This window comes from Zootoca vivipara, chromosome 14 (assembly GCF_963506605.1).
Source record: "Zootoca vivipara chromosome 14, rZooViv1.1, whole genome shotgun sequence".
NCBI classification, from domain to species: Eukaryota; Metazoa; Chordata; class Lepidosauria; order Squamata; family Lacertidae; genus Zootoca; species Zootoca vivipara.
In genome coordinates, this window is record NC_083289.1 from 8022664 (window position 1) to 8038480 (window position 15817).

Sequence of the window (15817 nt, forward strand, 5' to 3'; positions counted from 1 at the left end):
AGAGGGAAAGTGTGCAGAAAACCATTAGTTTAAAGAAACCTTTTGCCTTCTTGGTCTAAAAGAAGGCAAATATTTCCAGGGGAACAAACCGAATAATGACATACCTGCATGTCACACTAAACCAAAGTTTCATGTGACATGAACAAGCAGGAACAAGCTGCAGCGAGACTCAGGCTTGCATGGTCCCTCTACCCTTCAGTCAAAGAGGCAGCATTTCAAAGCTTCCACTCCTGTCTTTGATTAATCACAGCTCGCTATGTTGGCCAGACTCAGAAATGTGGTTAATTCTAACTATGGTTAGTTTAAACAGGACTGCTTCATTAACTATGGTCTGAAATTGGTTTGTCAATTTATCAATTCGGACGGCTAAACAAATCTCCTTCCATGAAGGAAGAAGACGGGAAATGTGTGCGGACGGGGGGGGGGGGGGGACACAACACATTGGCTGCTATGCAAACCTGTTATTTTAAACCACAGTCTTCCATCTGCATAATTCTCTACATGTCATTGGGCAGAGAACTGAAGCTTAGGTCGTTAATATTTTTGAATGAACACTGGCCAGAAATGGGTTGTTCGCGGCACCAACAAGTGGAGCAGAGCAAGCTACTTAAAAAAAAACCCCTAGACAAATAAATCTATACAATAGTAGTAATAATAAAAGCTTTGAAATACATCAATCTCTTCTTCTCTCCCTCAGTAACTTGAGGGGATGAAGCAATATATTTCTGGCACTGAATGGTTTAATCATCATAAATTACACATATAGATCATAATCTCCATGCTCTTTTCAGTCACCTGCCACTTTTCTTAGATTTGCACAGAGTGTATAGCACCCAAGAACATGGAAAGATGTGGTTAACTAATCTCATGAGCCTATCTTAATGTACGTTTGGAGTGTCTGGCTGTTTTTAATCTAGGCCCAACAGAAAATAGCTCTGATCTTTATTTAGGAAGTGACTTACCAGTCCCTCATTATCTTCCGAGGTTCTCTGATAATGTGCTGCTAGGGCAACATAGTCCAGTGCCTGCTTATTACATTCAAAACACTTTAATCCGTGACGAATTAGTCTCAACGGGTCCGCATACAGGGGCAAAGCTGGCTGAGCATTTGTCGAGCTCCCAGTCCCGCTTCCTGGCGTAGCGCAAGTCTTATGTGGAAGAGGGGGCAACCGTGAAGTCTGAGATGTCAAAGACATTGAAGAACTTGTTGGAGAAGGTGAAAACATTTGGTCTAAGGAAATGGGTTTCATGAACAGCTGAGAACACTGCATGATAAAGCCTTTGCTCTTGTGATCCCTCGCATGCTTGAGCAAGCTGCACTTGTTAAAGAACAGCAGCGTTGCCGAACACAGAGTGCACATGACTTCAATGTGGACACTTCTCCGGCTGTAATGTTGGGTGAGGCTTTTTTCTAAGGCAAACGAGTCGCCACATTCTAGGCAACAATACCCAGACGCAGGTATGTGAATACTGCTGTCAAAAGGAGGGCTGAGGTTTGGAGTATAGATTGGCACAGGATTGGCACCATGCAACACTTTGTTGAATGCCTCGACGACAAGAGGAGCAGCTTTCTTAACCTGGTGCACAAGCGGCACAGACATCTGTGTGAGCTGGGACGGGCCGCGCCGCTGCACGGAAGATTTCGCCGCCACAGAAGCTGCAACGCTGTGGGGGACCAGGTTGAGATTGGCCAGGTGCACGGCTTTCGGAAGGAGGCTGGCAGGGTTACAGGGCTGCGCCACCACACCCGGCTGCTGCTTCTTGCTTGACGGCTGTCCCACAAGACCGACTTTTATTGTCCCGCCGCTGCTGTTTGCCAGCAGGGATGCACCAGGGGTGCTGCTTACAGGAATGTCTGCACTCATACTGTCAACGTGGGGACTTGCTAGGTTTGCCTCTTGAGTAGTGGCTTTAGCAAAGCCTTTGCACGACTCAGTGTCCATGGATGCATTTGGTTCTGGTGAAGGGAAGGATTTCACAAACTCTTCGGTTGCTGATTCCACGGGCGATTCTTGAGGAGATTTGCCCAAGTCATCGACTTCTGGCAGGATCCTTGTTACCATTCTTTTAATTTCACCAGAGGAGGTTTTAATAGTCTTGATCCTGACTTTGGGAATTGCTGGGGGCGAACCGGTTGCCACCGAAGGAGAGCCTTTGCTACTGCTGTCACTGCACACACTCCGGGGAGACTCGGGCTGCTTGCTGACTTTTCTCACCATCTCCAGGGGGCTTCTGGGACTCTTTGGTGACTTTGGCATCTTGGGGCTGCCCTTGATGCCATCTTTAAAGGGCCCAGAAGACTCTTTCGTCAAGTTTCCCTGGTCCTCCTTCGAGATGCCTGCAACCTTTTTGGCCTGAAGGGCTACAAGTGCAGCGACGCAGGATGAGAGCTTGGAGTGGGCAGGTTTGATACGCTGGCGAGGTGGAACTGACGAAGAGGAGTAGTTCATTTCAGGCACAGATCCTTTACTTTCACCCAAGTTATTGCTATGGAAATTGCCAAGCTGCAATCCTTCGCTGAGGAAGTTATTGGTGTCCACAAGATCGTTGACAGGGCCTTCCCGTTTCTCAGGGCTCTTGTCGCGTTCCCTCTTGCTGGCATCCACCCTGCTTTCTTGCAGTTCATGCATATCTATCTTTGGATCTCTTTTACAGTATTGATCAAACATACTTAACTCTGGTTCTGCTATCTTCTTACTAAGCAGATCTAGCAGCGATGGCCCAGTTGACATAAACCTACTAAACTCTGGTTCTGGCAAGGTCCTACTAAGCAGATCTAACACAGATGATCCAGTTGGAATATACATTGGATGCGGTGGAAAATAGGGAGTTTGGACATGTTTAGGTTTATCTACAATACTGTTCTCTTTGAGTGCATCCTCCGGCTCAGGGCTGGAGATGGGGCTGAACTGACTGAATGTTGGTAAGGGCTCTGACTTTGTCTGCTCCGACTTTTCAGGATAGTTCCTCAAGCCATCGCCATTGATGAAAGTGGAATCAAACTTCCCATAATTGTGAGTCTCCAGGGGAAGATCAGACCCCCGGAATCCATTGTGCAGCAGGCCTGGTCCTAGGTGGTTGCCTTCCTTTTCTGCTTCAAATGACTCTTGTCGGCACGTGTTCTTCACAATGACACTCACAACTGGAATGTCAGAAGCTGGCGCTGCATGAGACAAGGATGCGCTTTCATCTATACAAATCCCGGACTGCTTGAGATGGTTTTCATTCTCCTCACCAGCTGTCTGAATGGCTTCCTTGGCATCAAGGCTGGTTGGGTCAGGAATGTCAAACGCAGCCAGCAAGTCATCAAAGTCTGGCGTTTTCATGTCCCCCATGATGAAAACTACAAAAAAAGCAAAACATTGTCAAAAGCATTCTCCATGTGCATTTTCTGACTTTATCTCTCTTTCTAGAAATGCCAAGATTTGGGTTGTAGAAACAGTAGGAAAACATGCATACTGCTCTATTAATAGTTTCTATAGTGTACTCTAGGAAAAACTTCTCCAACCTGGTTCTCTCTCTGGATGTTTTGGACTACTATTTGCAACATTCATTGCCCATGCTCTGGCTGGGGATGAGAGCAGTTGTAGCCCAAAACATCTTGAAGGGCCCTGTGTTAGGGAAGGCTTCTTGAGGGATTCAGTTGATTTTTCAGAAGACTACACACCCACATGTTCTAGCATGGGAATGAAAGATGTTATATTTATAATGAACAGACCACAAGCAGTTTCCTTGAGGCATGCTTTGCCTTTTCTAACTTCCTCCCCATTTGTCAGGGGATCACCAGGGGTCAGCAGAGAGACCCGGCGAGGGAGTGCAAGGGCTCAGGGATGCAGGGAGCTCACAGCACCAGAATCTCCTCCCCCTCTATCTCCGCACATCATAGCAAAAAAGTGCTCAAGTTCAGGGCTAATAGCTCTTTTACAGTATGGCGAGGGAAAGTTTGAGGAGCGTGGGAAAGAAAAGCTCCCCCCACATACCACAAGCCCTAAACAGCACTGCAAGGCATCTTTTCAGGCTGGCTAGAGCTCTGAACAGGAGAATTCCTGTTAAGGGCTGAGGATACACTGCAACACTTTGTTGCAGGTTCCCTCTTGTTATAAGATATAATAAACAAACATCCTTGTATTCCTGGCACCCTGAGGGTCTCGTCATTTTTCTTGTGTGTCATTTACCTTGTTTTTTGTTGTTGTTACGGTTGGTACGCTTCTTGCAGCAAGCCCAGCCAAGGAGGGAAGGGACTAAAGTGTGGCATAAACTGATTATTTGCAGTTGGTCTACAGCCACCATGGGAAACAGTGCCAAAATACGCATTAGAGCAATCCCTTCCTGGCTGATAGAAAGTTTTATGGAGATGGCTCCTCTTTACCTCATGCCTTTCTGGGTTGCGCACACAGGGTGATATAAGGGAATCATTATTTTGCTCCAGACTGCACAAAGGTCATACAAATAGCAAAGTCCACTTTCTGCGACGTGCCCTCCAGCGCGGTCAAGTGTGACAACACAGAAAGTTAAAGGGGAAACGCTTCCATTCTCCTGCTGCAGAAGCCAAGCACAACTGCAGAAGCTGGAACTTAAAACTCACGCCATTTTATACAGCACAAGAGTGCCTGGGTATGGTATCCTATACTCCAGCCTTTGCCAACCTGGTGTCCTACAGATGTTTTGGGCTCCAATTCCCACCAGCCCCAGCCAGAACAGGAGCTAAGTCTACATTGCCTATTGGCTGTCCAGCTGATAAGGGAAGGACTGTAGCTCTTCTGCTTTGCATGCAGAAGGGCCCAAGTTTGATCCCTAGTACAGTCGTGCCTTGGAAGTCAAACAGAATCTGTTCCGGAAGTCCGTTTGACTTCCAAAATGTTCGAAAACCAAATTGCGGCTCCTGAAGCCAATCAGAGGCCCTGCCAGACGTTGGGGTTCCAAAAGAACGTTCACAAACCGGAACAATCACTTCTGGTTTTGCGGCGTTCGGAAGCCAAAACGTCCAAGTTCCAGGGCGTATGGGATCTCCATGTTTGGCTGAGAGAGAACCCTGCCTAAAATCCTGGAGAGCTGCTGCCAATCAGTGTAGACAATACTGAGCTAGATGGACCAATTATCTGACTTGATATAAGGCATCTTCCTATACAACCCAAAACATCTGGAGGGCACCTGGTTGGCAAAGGCTGCTGGACACCCTTCTCTTGACATCAGTTCAAATGCTTCAAGGAGTGTGTCAGCTGCTACAGTATGAGAAGCACCATCTTCAAGTAACATATTCATTTTAATATGGCGGAAAACCCAACTGGCAAAGACAGAAACAGATTTCATCTGCCGTATATACTGCCCTTTCTCCAAAGAGCTCAGAGTAGCATATGTAAGGACCATCCTGTTTTATTTTCAGAACCACCATTTCAGAAAGGTTAGGCTGAGAGAGATTGACTGGTCCAATATCTTGCTGCTTCACTGTAAAAATGGATGAACTAGCAAGATCAGGGCCCAGGATGATCCATGTTCAGGCAAAACTAGTATTAAAAAAACCAGTGCCTTGTTATGAAAATCATGAGTGCTAGGCCAGGATGCAGCACAGGGTTCGAAGTTAGCCAGGCACCACCCCTGCACCACCTCATATTTTGGACTTCAAACTCTACACTTCAATGAAAACCACAGGCCTTAAGCAAGAGTCTTGCCAGCTGTTACTAGATACATCCAACCCTGGCGAAAACCGCCTTCATCTGCACTGTCAGAAAGGAGGGAAAACACGTATGGGGCCAAATATAATGTACTTGACTGTTCTGTGATTCTTCTGCAGACCACCTAACTGAAACTTACAAGCTACAAGTGGTCTGTTAACCTAAGTTTGGAAAACTTGCCTACCACAGATGATTCATAAAGAAAGGTTAATGGTTTCTATGCAAGTTTACTCTTTTTTTCTTTTTTTGAACTTTGAACATTCGAAGCCTTGAAGTGTGAAAAATACCCTAAGCCACACTGTACTGTGCTCTACCCAAAATTAACGATTCTTCACAAGACTGGGATGAATGCAGGTATGTATTTGAAAGGGTCTGAAAAGATCCCTTGTGATGGGAAAACAGATTTTCTTGTGTAGACCAAAGATTGCAAAGATTAAGAAGCACAGAAGATCATCCCAGGTGTTGGTGAGTGCCAATCTATGAACTAAGGGTTAGAAAGACTGGGCAGTTCAGACAATCCATGGTTTCCAGTGCTTTAGACAGGAAGCCCAACTCAGACATCACAGAAAATAATGCTAAGCCAGCCTTCCCCAACTTGATGTTCTCTAGATGTTTTGGACTACAACTTCCACTATCACTGACCACTGGCCAGTGTCAGGCTGACTAGTGCTGATGGGAACTGGAGTACAAAACATATAGAAGACATCAAGTTGGGAAAGGCTATGCAAAAAATAAACAGACTGTAAAGTTACGCATGAGAGTATAAGCCGAGCTTGTTCCAAAGTCAACAACAACAACAAAACCGTTTATTGTGAGGACTATGCCTGTACACAAATATCAACACAACAATAATTAAAAATGTTAAAATTCATTACATACTATCCCAACAAAACCTTCATCCCACAAAATAGAAAGAGAAGGAAAACAAGCAACGAGTTAAACAGACGATGAAGGGGTCTTTGCTTTATCATCCATAAATCTTTCCCTGGCTTTCATGGCCTTCATCACAAAGACCGCTACCACATGGGTAATTCGTGGGTTAGCATCAACTAACAAAAATTTTACTCTATCTTCAGGATTGATTATAGAGTTGGGTATAGTTTGCAGCATCACATCTCTAAAGCCCGAGTAAATGGGGCAATAGAGGAGGTAATGTATAAGATCCTCTTTAATTTTCATGAAACAAGGGCATAAACAGTGTTCGGCTGGGATTTTTGTAAATCTACCGGTCAGGTATGCAGTTAGCAATGTTTGAAACCGGGCCATGGTGAAAGCTCTCCAAAGGGTGGGATCAGTGATATCCACCAGGTAGTTGGCACAGATTTTGACTGCCTTTACTCGGGGGAACCAGTAGGAAAATCCAGAATTTTTTATCTTCGTGGTGTCTAAAAAGGCGTCTTTTTCAAAGATCCATTCCCGAACTTTATCAGGGCTCCACAGTTTGAGAGTATTAAACTCGGGTAGATTGTATCTGGATACAATATCTAATAGGTTTTGACGCCAAGTAGTATTGGCTTGTTTAGCTTGTTTAGCCAATAAGGTGTTTGAGGCATCTGCGAGGTTGATGAAAAAACGCAGAAATCTTAAGAGGGCCCTGGCAGACACAGAAGGTAATCCTACTTCCACTCTTAAGAAGGCTGCCGGAGTACCCTGAGGGAGGCCTAGAATTCTGCTGAGATAAATTTTTTGGAAGATTTCAAGCCGTTCCAGCAGCTTCTGATTCCATCCCCAGAGTTCTACCCCATATAGCATCTGGGGAATCACTTTTCCAACAAAAGCTTTTAGTGCCGGGATCACCAGTTGCCCTCCCCTCGTATAAAAAAAGCTGAGCAGAGCACCGATTGTCCTACGTGTTAGAAGGGTTACAGCCTTGAAGTGGGCAAGCCAACTAGATGTAGCTTGGAAAGTGATACCAAGATATTTTTAAAAAGGACACTGTTCAATTATGTGTTCATCTAAAGACCATCTAAATGTGTGGCGAGCTCTAGTAAACACCACAATTTTGGTTTTGTCATAATTTATCTTTAGAGAGTTTTGGGAACAATAAGCTGCGAGCCCCTCCAGCATGCTGTGTAGACCCCTTCGAGTAAGTGCCATGACCTCCATGTCATCAGCATATAGCAATATATTCAGGTGTTTGCCTTCCAGGGCAGGAGCTGATGACTTGTACTTCGCCATATGTTGAACAATGCCATTTATATAAAAATTAAAGAGGAACGGCGCTAACAAGCAACTCTGTTTAACCCCTTTCCCCAGTGGCATTGGGTCAGTATAGTTGCCTGACATCCCAGTTCTGATTTTAACTGTGGTGTCTGTATGTAACTCTCTAAGTATTTTGAGAAGTCGTCTATCAATATCTGTTTCATATAGTTTTTGCCACAATTTGTCCCTACAAATTGAATCAAAAGCAGATGTAAGATCTACAAAAGTTTGCTCTTATGTACCTTTATCTATCATTGTCTGTAATACCATACAATGGCATGTTGTGCTATGGCCCTTTCTGAACCCTGCCTGTTCCGGATTGAACAAGTTAGAGTGGTCAGCCCAGTCAACCAATTTATTTAGCAGGTAACGAGTATAAAGTTTATACGCGATGTCCAGGAGACTTATGGGGCGATAGTTTGACGGGTCTTGGGGGCCTCCCTTCTTATAGATGGGGGCTACCAGACTCAGTTTCCAGTTTTCTGGGATTTTGCATGTATCATTTATTACCGTAAAAAGTTGGGCCAAAGTCTACAAAACATGGATTTCAGGGTTATCTGAACCAGGACTATAAAGCTATGTGCAGTTTTAATTTCACTTCTAAAACTTTTGTCATACTTAAAAACTGCACTTGATAGTTATGACTAAAGCTCAATTCAGTGCTCCATTTCCAACAACAGTCAACTAGTTGTCTTTTGGGAGCTCAAAAGCAAAGAGTACAATAGTTACAGCCATCCATTGTTATTCACCCCCAGTATCTGAGATGTATATTGAGTTTGAATATGGATAGTCCACTGTGTCAAGGCTAATAAGTTAGCCAACAAGGTTTTGTCTAATGTTTCTTTAATGCTCTCTTACTCTACTGGCTATTATCTTTTGATGAAGAATTTCATCTGGTCATCCTGCAATCAGTACTGTTTATTTACAAATGAAATAACAAACATAGCTCTGCTCTCCAAAATCTCACTGTTGCTTTGTCATCGTTGTCCCCACACCACCTGAGACAGGATCAGCACTACAGCCTCCCATCCAGTCACTTATCAATAAGTTTTTCCTAGTTTCATCGCCAGGTTTAGGGTGGTGCAGGTGGTTCCCCCACCCAGAGCGCTGAGCCGAGGGGCGCAAAAATGAGAAGATCCATAATTGAGAAGATCCATTTGGGGACACCAAATTTTGGCCTCACACACAGCGTCGTGTTACAAAATATTACCAAAGTCCACCCCTGAATAACTGCCAGTAGCATCAGAATAAGCTCTAAGTCTATACTCTGATACTTCTTAATTTGTCTTGAATCTGCTGCCAAACAATGCCAGATGTGTTTGGGGAGACAAGCATTGCTCTCTATGCACTCTAATGATGATAAGAACATAAGAAGCCCTGCTGGATCTAGGCCAGCATCCTGTTCTCACAGTGGCTAACCAGAGGCCCGTGAGAAACCCGCAAGCAGAACCCAAGCTTGAGCACTCGCCCCTTCTGCAGTTTCCAGCAAATGGTAATCCCATTGCTCAGTCCCAGCTCCTGCCAACCTAGCAGTTCGAAAGCATGCCAGTGCAAGTAGATAAATAGGTACCGCTGCAGCGGGGAGGTAAACGGCGTTTCTGCGCACTCTGGCTTACGTCACAGTTCCGTTGCGCCAGAAGCAGTTTAGTCATGCTGGCCACATGACCTGGAAAGCTATCTATGGACAAACGCCAGCTCCCTTGGAGCAAGATGAGTGCCGCATCCACATAGTCGCCTTTGACTGGACTTCACCGTCCAGGGGTCCTTTACCTTTTAATCGAGTACACCCAAATGTGGAAGCAGAGCAGAGCCATCATGGCTAGTATACAATATTTGTAATAGTATCCTGCCCTGCCATTCCTTACTAACCTTTTCTCTGAACTGAAATTAAGCTTTTCTTCACAGGGATGATCATCATTTTAGGTGTCAATTTCTATATATTCTCTAGTATTAGTGTACGACCTCTTGGGAAAACTACGAAGTAGAGAACTTTCTTAAAGTGTTCATGATACAAAATTCATATTGCGGCAATAAGATAACACGTCCGGGTAGCTTACTCAAGCCGCAACTTGTCTGTGGATATGGTAGTAGCCTTTCTCTCTGCTGAAGTCTGAGAATCGTAGCATCCACTACCAAAGGAAACATTTGAGCTCCTAACACATCATGCTAAGTAACAAGACATTTCAGACATCACAAAGCCATCGTAGACAATCTAAATTCTCATGAAACAGCTGGAAAAGCTCGAAAAGCTGTGGGTGTTGCTATAGTTCCAAATGCACTCACAACTGTTGCTTGCAAATATTTTATCTGTTTATTTAAATAAATGAATAATCACAAATGGGGAAGGGACCATAGTTCAGCAGAAGAACAAAAAATCAATTTCCCTATATCTCCTCTTAAAAGGATTTGGTAACAGGTGATATGGAAGTCTCATCCCAAGACCCTGGAAAGCCATAGCTAACCACAATTTTTAAACAATATTGGGCCAGACTGACCAGTGGTCTGGCTCAGTCTCCTATGTTATCCTAGCACCCTTCTTTACTTGTAGGGCTCTACTGAGACTTCCACTACACTCTGCAAAATTTAAAATATGCAAATATAGCATGATGCACACTTAAATTGGTCATGCCAAATACAGGAGTGAAAATATTCACTGCCTTCATTAAATACCAGGGTCTTAAGAGGCCCATTGGTCATCTCTCAGATATTCTATGAACTGCCCTCTCTAGCTTCAGTTTGGAAACCACATCTATGAGAGCCAAGAAGAAGTGTGCATCCATCCATCATAATCTGGTATCCTCCTTGCAGATGCAAAATATGCAAAGAAGAACATTCCATGCAGTCGTACAATTCATAATAAATGTCCAAGGGATGGTAATGTGTTAAGCCTTCTAGGATTTGCTAAACATCCTGGGTTGATATTCTTTACCCACTTATTCCCTCGTTTTCCTTGCGTGTCTATTTAGATCAGAGATGGGGAGCCTGAGGCCCTCCAGTTGTTGTTGGACTCCAACTTCCATCAGATCTAGCCAGCATGGCCACTGGCATGGATGATGAGGGTTGTAGTAAAGCAGTATCTGAAAGATTACAGGCTCCTCAATCCTTATTGAAATCGTATACCTGAGGGCTGGGTTTTGGCATTCCTTAGCTTATGCCACATATTGTATTATACCTTGTTTTAGGGGTATACGCTAGATGACTCTTCGTTCATCTAGCTCACTATTGTTTAAACAGGCTGGCAGCAGGTCTCAAAGATTTCAAAAAAGAGACTTTCACATGAGATGGCTGAGACTCGAACCCAACACCATTTGCATGCAAAACATCCACTCTACCACTGAGCTACAGCCCTTTTCCAACTGGGTTCACATATGTGCCCCTAACCCTTTCCAAAAATGTGCAGTTTTATTGCCCCATCAAGCAAATGGAAATGGCAAGAACCTTAGGAGGTTACTAAAAAGCTGAATTGAGATAAGGACTGCACACTAATATCTTCACCATCATCATGAGTTATAGTCCCATCAAGATGAGACAAGGCCCAACACAAAGAGAAATTACATGCATTCACTGCAAATGACCTGTCCAATTTAACTTCACTCACAGACTTAACTGCCTGTTCACTTTTGAAACTGTCTTAATCTGAAGAATCTTAATGCTATTAAAAAACAATCAGGCATTTTAATGCCTTCATTAAAGAGGGAAAGAGATTGCCAAAGTGTAAGATGACGCAAAAACAATTCAAAAACTTTTCCACCAGCAACGGTCATCAGTCACAGTTTGCTAAATTTCCCCAACAATAGTCAAGCCAACCAGAGGGACAGAATAAGTGTAACACTGCAAAACACCTGGAGGGCAGATTGAAGACACTAAAAATGCTACCAAAGGAAAGGCTCTTATTTTGCTGGCGGCAAACACATTTGAAAGTTCAAGTTTGAAATGAACAGCTTCAATGATAAAGTCACAGACTAGACAAAAATTTCTTGTAAAAAGTGTTGCTCTATTTTTAAAGCTAAATTCACAAGTAGTAACCTAGTATCCTAAGCACATACAGTATAACGAAATCCAAAGAACGTTCTTTCCTATTATCTTCACCTTTGTCTCCCCCCCCCCCATTGCCTATGTCAAATTGCAAAGTGTTGTTTTTCAGGGCAAGGAATTCTGTTCACATAAACTGTTAGTGAATAATCATAGCACCCCTTAGCTCTCGTGACCTCTCAATTTTTTGAAAATCACACTTCAGTTCTAAGCTTACTGGCTCTTTAGTATTCGCACCATCAACACCAACCGAAAACCCATAGTGGGTATTCTTGCTCAGCTCCTCCTCCTCCTCCTATCACAGCCACAAAACAGTCTATTGGGAATTGCTTGGCGGAGTCCTAACTACCCACCTCCAAACACCTCCATTTGATAAACACTGCTTTACCTAGACAATTAACTTGCCAATGTTTACAATCATTTTCTGGTACAGTATTATTGTTACAATTGCATGAAGCATCGTTTTTCTGCTCCTGAAATACTGATACATCTATTTTGGCATAATCATTCAATTGAAAGGTGATTTCCCCACCCTACCCCCACCAAAAGAAAGATGTTGAATTGTCTCACAATATCTAAGTAAAAATGTCATTCTAGCAAAAGAAGTTAAACCTTTTTTAAGCCTGACCTGAAACATCACATGACAGTAGATCTCATAAGTTTTAGCAGGGTTTACTTCAAGGCAATGATGCTTTGGATTGTTATTATTCTTCCAGACCCACATGATGGACATGGTTTGAACGCATTTGATGCAGCAACCTTGCTAAGGTTAAGTCGGTCTGTTTCTGGTCAGTGCTTAGGTGGGAGACTGTCTGGGTCCTCATGGTCAATTGCAGAGGGGGAAAGTGGAATATTATACCGTAAGTGTAATAAATAGAGTATGCATAGCTGCCAAGTTTTCCCTTTTCTCACGAGGAAGCCTATTCAGCATAAGGGAATTTCCCTTAAAAAAAGGGATAACTTGGCAGCTATGAGTATAGCTATTTTTGGGAGGGGGGAGATGATACTTCAGAGTAAACATGCACAGGATTGTGCTCAGTGATGTGAGTCTTCTAGAAACTTTTCCACCACAAATTAGAGTAATTTGTAAAGCATACTTTTCAATTTGCAGGAGCTAAAGAGTGATCTAATTTAGCATGCTTATTCTACTTGCATTTAGCGAACAACAGTAAACATTTTGAAACTGCCAAGCTTGCTAAATGCTGTATGTGTAACTGGCATCCAATCACTGCTAGTACTGAACAAATAAAACTGAAAGTTTTCCATGGAAAAATAAAGCACTGGAAGATTTTCTGTTCCACATCACTTATTGCCCTGTTAAGGCTATGAGTTGGTTCAATGTCAAAATGATGAGTTCCCAGTTTAATATTAGTTCAGCCATGGGTAGCCTTGAGATGCTCCAATAACTAAGTAAATAATCAACCCCTGTCAATAATATGGTGATAGTATCTGTCTATCCAAAATATCCTTACAACAGCCCTGCGTGTGGAATGCTTTCAGCTCTTGATAAAAAAAAACAGGGTTGTATTCAACTAACTTTTACTCAGAGTAGACCCACTAAAATCAATGGCCATGACTAATTTATATCCATTAATTTCAATGGACTACTGTGAAAGTTAGTGGAATACAGCCCATTGTAAACAAATTACGCTAGGCACATTTGCTCAAAATTAAGTTCCAATATCATCTACTGGACTTGATTATTAGCATGTTTTGTACCAGACTGCAAAAAATTTATGAGACCTGACTGGTCTTTCTGAAGAAATTTGAGAATCAGCTGAAGCTTAGCATCCCCAAGGAGCTTTCCACTGGCCAACGGAAATGCTCGGCAGCACTCACCATGTGAATTCCCCAGGGGAGTGCTCATGAATGTTGCAACTTGGGGGTAGAAACCGAGTAAACATGCCCAGAAGGAGGTGGTGTTGATAGCAGGTTAGGTATTTTGAAGCTTAGGGCACAGGAGCAGGAGAAAAACCAACATCTGATCAATAAGGCACCTGTCAAGGTTGAGAAGAGACCCAAAAGTGGGCAGCTCTGCAAGGGTGCCCAGATTAGATCTAGAATTTAAGACTAAGAAGGCAGCTCTTTGCCAAATCAATGTGAGCTCAGTCTGCTTTGCAATTTATGCTTTTGCATCTATGGAAAATTCACGAGAGACCAAGGTTTATTTGCAAACCCATGGGTTATACAGGTGCATACATAAGGGAGTCAGGACGGGCTGTGTGTCCTCTTATCCAAATGTCTACACAGCAGCAAAACAAGTGTCAAACAATGCACAAAGTGACCCCTGCTACAAAAGGGAACAGAGTGTACGGCACCCCTATAACTGGGTGGGGGCAAATAAATCATCCCAGTATGTGGGGGGGGAGGGGAGGCACGTTGTCGTTCTGCAACAGCATCCTGAATAGCCATTCAGAGGGATGCACTGCCCGTTTATTTGGCCTGCCTGTAGGCATCCCCACAAGACGACACCTTGCCCGACCTCTGGGGCAGGTCAGCAAGGCAGAGATTTGCCAAGGGCAATGCCCGCTCCAACGCCGGAAGGTCTCTAGGGCCACCTTTCCGATCTTCCCGCCCCTAAAGTGAGGAGACAGGACGCGACTGCACTCAGCTGTGGGGGAGAGAGAGAGAGAGGTGCACTGGCACCCTTTTAGTATTCTGACTCCCCCCCCAAATAAAATAAAATGCAACGGGGGTGGGTTGCGAAAGTGGGGAGAGGGCGGAGGCGGGGGGGAGCAAGGCGCAGATATCTCGTCTGGACGTGTAAATCGGTGGGGTGGAGCAAGGAGGCTGCCTGGGTCTGGCGCAGGCTGGTCCCGGGGGCGGGTTGATGATGGCGATGGGCAAGAGGAACGCTGCCCGTGGGTCTGCCCCATAGGGGAGGCCGGCGTGCAGGCAGGGATCCCCCAGCTCCGCAACCCTACGGAGAGCATGCCGTGAACGGACCCTGCCTGGAGCCGCCGCCGGGGCGAAATGGGGTTCTGACTGGCGGCGGAGCTCGGCTGCCCGGGGTCTCCGCTCTCGCGCGCCTGCAACGCGGCTCAGTCTGCCTGCCTGCCTGCCTGCCTGCCCGCCCGCCCGCCCGCTTCGTCTCCCTGCCTGCGCGCCTACCCGAGTCTCGGGGAGCCTCCGAGGAGAGGGGCCTGCGCCAGCGATGGGGCCGCGGCTACGCTAGGCCAGGCGCCGAGGGAGGCGCCCCGCGCCAGGCCAGGCCGCGAGCGCCCCGGCCCGATCGCCCGATCGCCCCGCCGGCACTTACCGACACCGTCAGCTCCGCGGTGGGCTCCGTCGCCGCCCGGGCCCGCACAGGCCTCACCCAGCGCCGGGCAGCGGCTGCCTCAACATGGCGGCGGAGGGCGCGGGAGGGGCTGAGCACGGGGCGGGGCCTCGGAGGACGGGCCCACTCGCCCCGGCGGCCTCGCAGTGAGCGGGATGCGGCTGCCGCTAAGGCGGACAAGCGCCCGGGTCGGGCAGGGAGGAGACGGCGGGTGCCTCAGCGGCCGCAGCCTCCGCCGCCTCTCCGGAGCGGCGTCTCTCGGGTTGGGAGTGGAGGCCCGCCCCGACCCCCTGAGCTCTAGGCGCCGCTCGGAGCCGCTCGCCTTCACTCCAACAGCCTCGCCGTTTCTTTTCTTGTACTGTATAATCTTTATTACATTTTCCGTTTTACAATTTCAAATACTCATTTCACATCCTTAAGATATCCATGACTTCCCTTCTTCTCTTTCCATGGTTCATTTTACATACCGTATCATACATCCCTGCATATTTTACAAAAACTATACCAATCGGTTTTCCATTATTACATCCGTCAAAACTTGCCGGTAATTTACACTGCTGAATTTACCTCAACGCTGCCAGCGTTTTCAGTTGTACACAATTATTTCCCATATATTCAATAAACGTTTCCCACT

General features: G+C 45.4%; 1 protein-coding gene across 1 annotated transcript in view; it reads right to left on the reverse strand.

Annotated features, from left to right (window-relative positions):
- ZNF592 (zinc finger protein 592) overlaps positions 1–15263 on the reverse strand; it is a 50991-nt gene extending 35728 nt beyond the window's left edge. The window contains exons 1-2 of the mRNA XM_035130763.2: positions 15166–15263; positions 963–3343 (exon numbers count right to left, since the gene is read on the reverse strand). Of these exons, the coding sequence (XP_034986654.2) occupies positions 963–3335 (2373 nt within the window). The 5' untranslated portion in view covers positions 3336–3343; positions 15166–15263. The remainder of the gene's footprint in view (positions 1–962; positions 3344–15165) is intronic.
- Between the last annotated feature and the right edge of the window lie 554 nt (positions 15264–15817).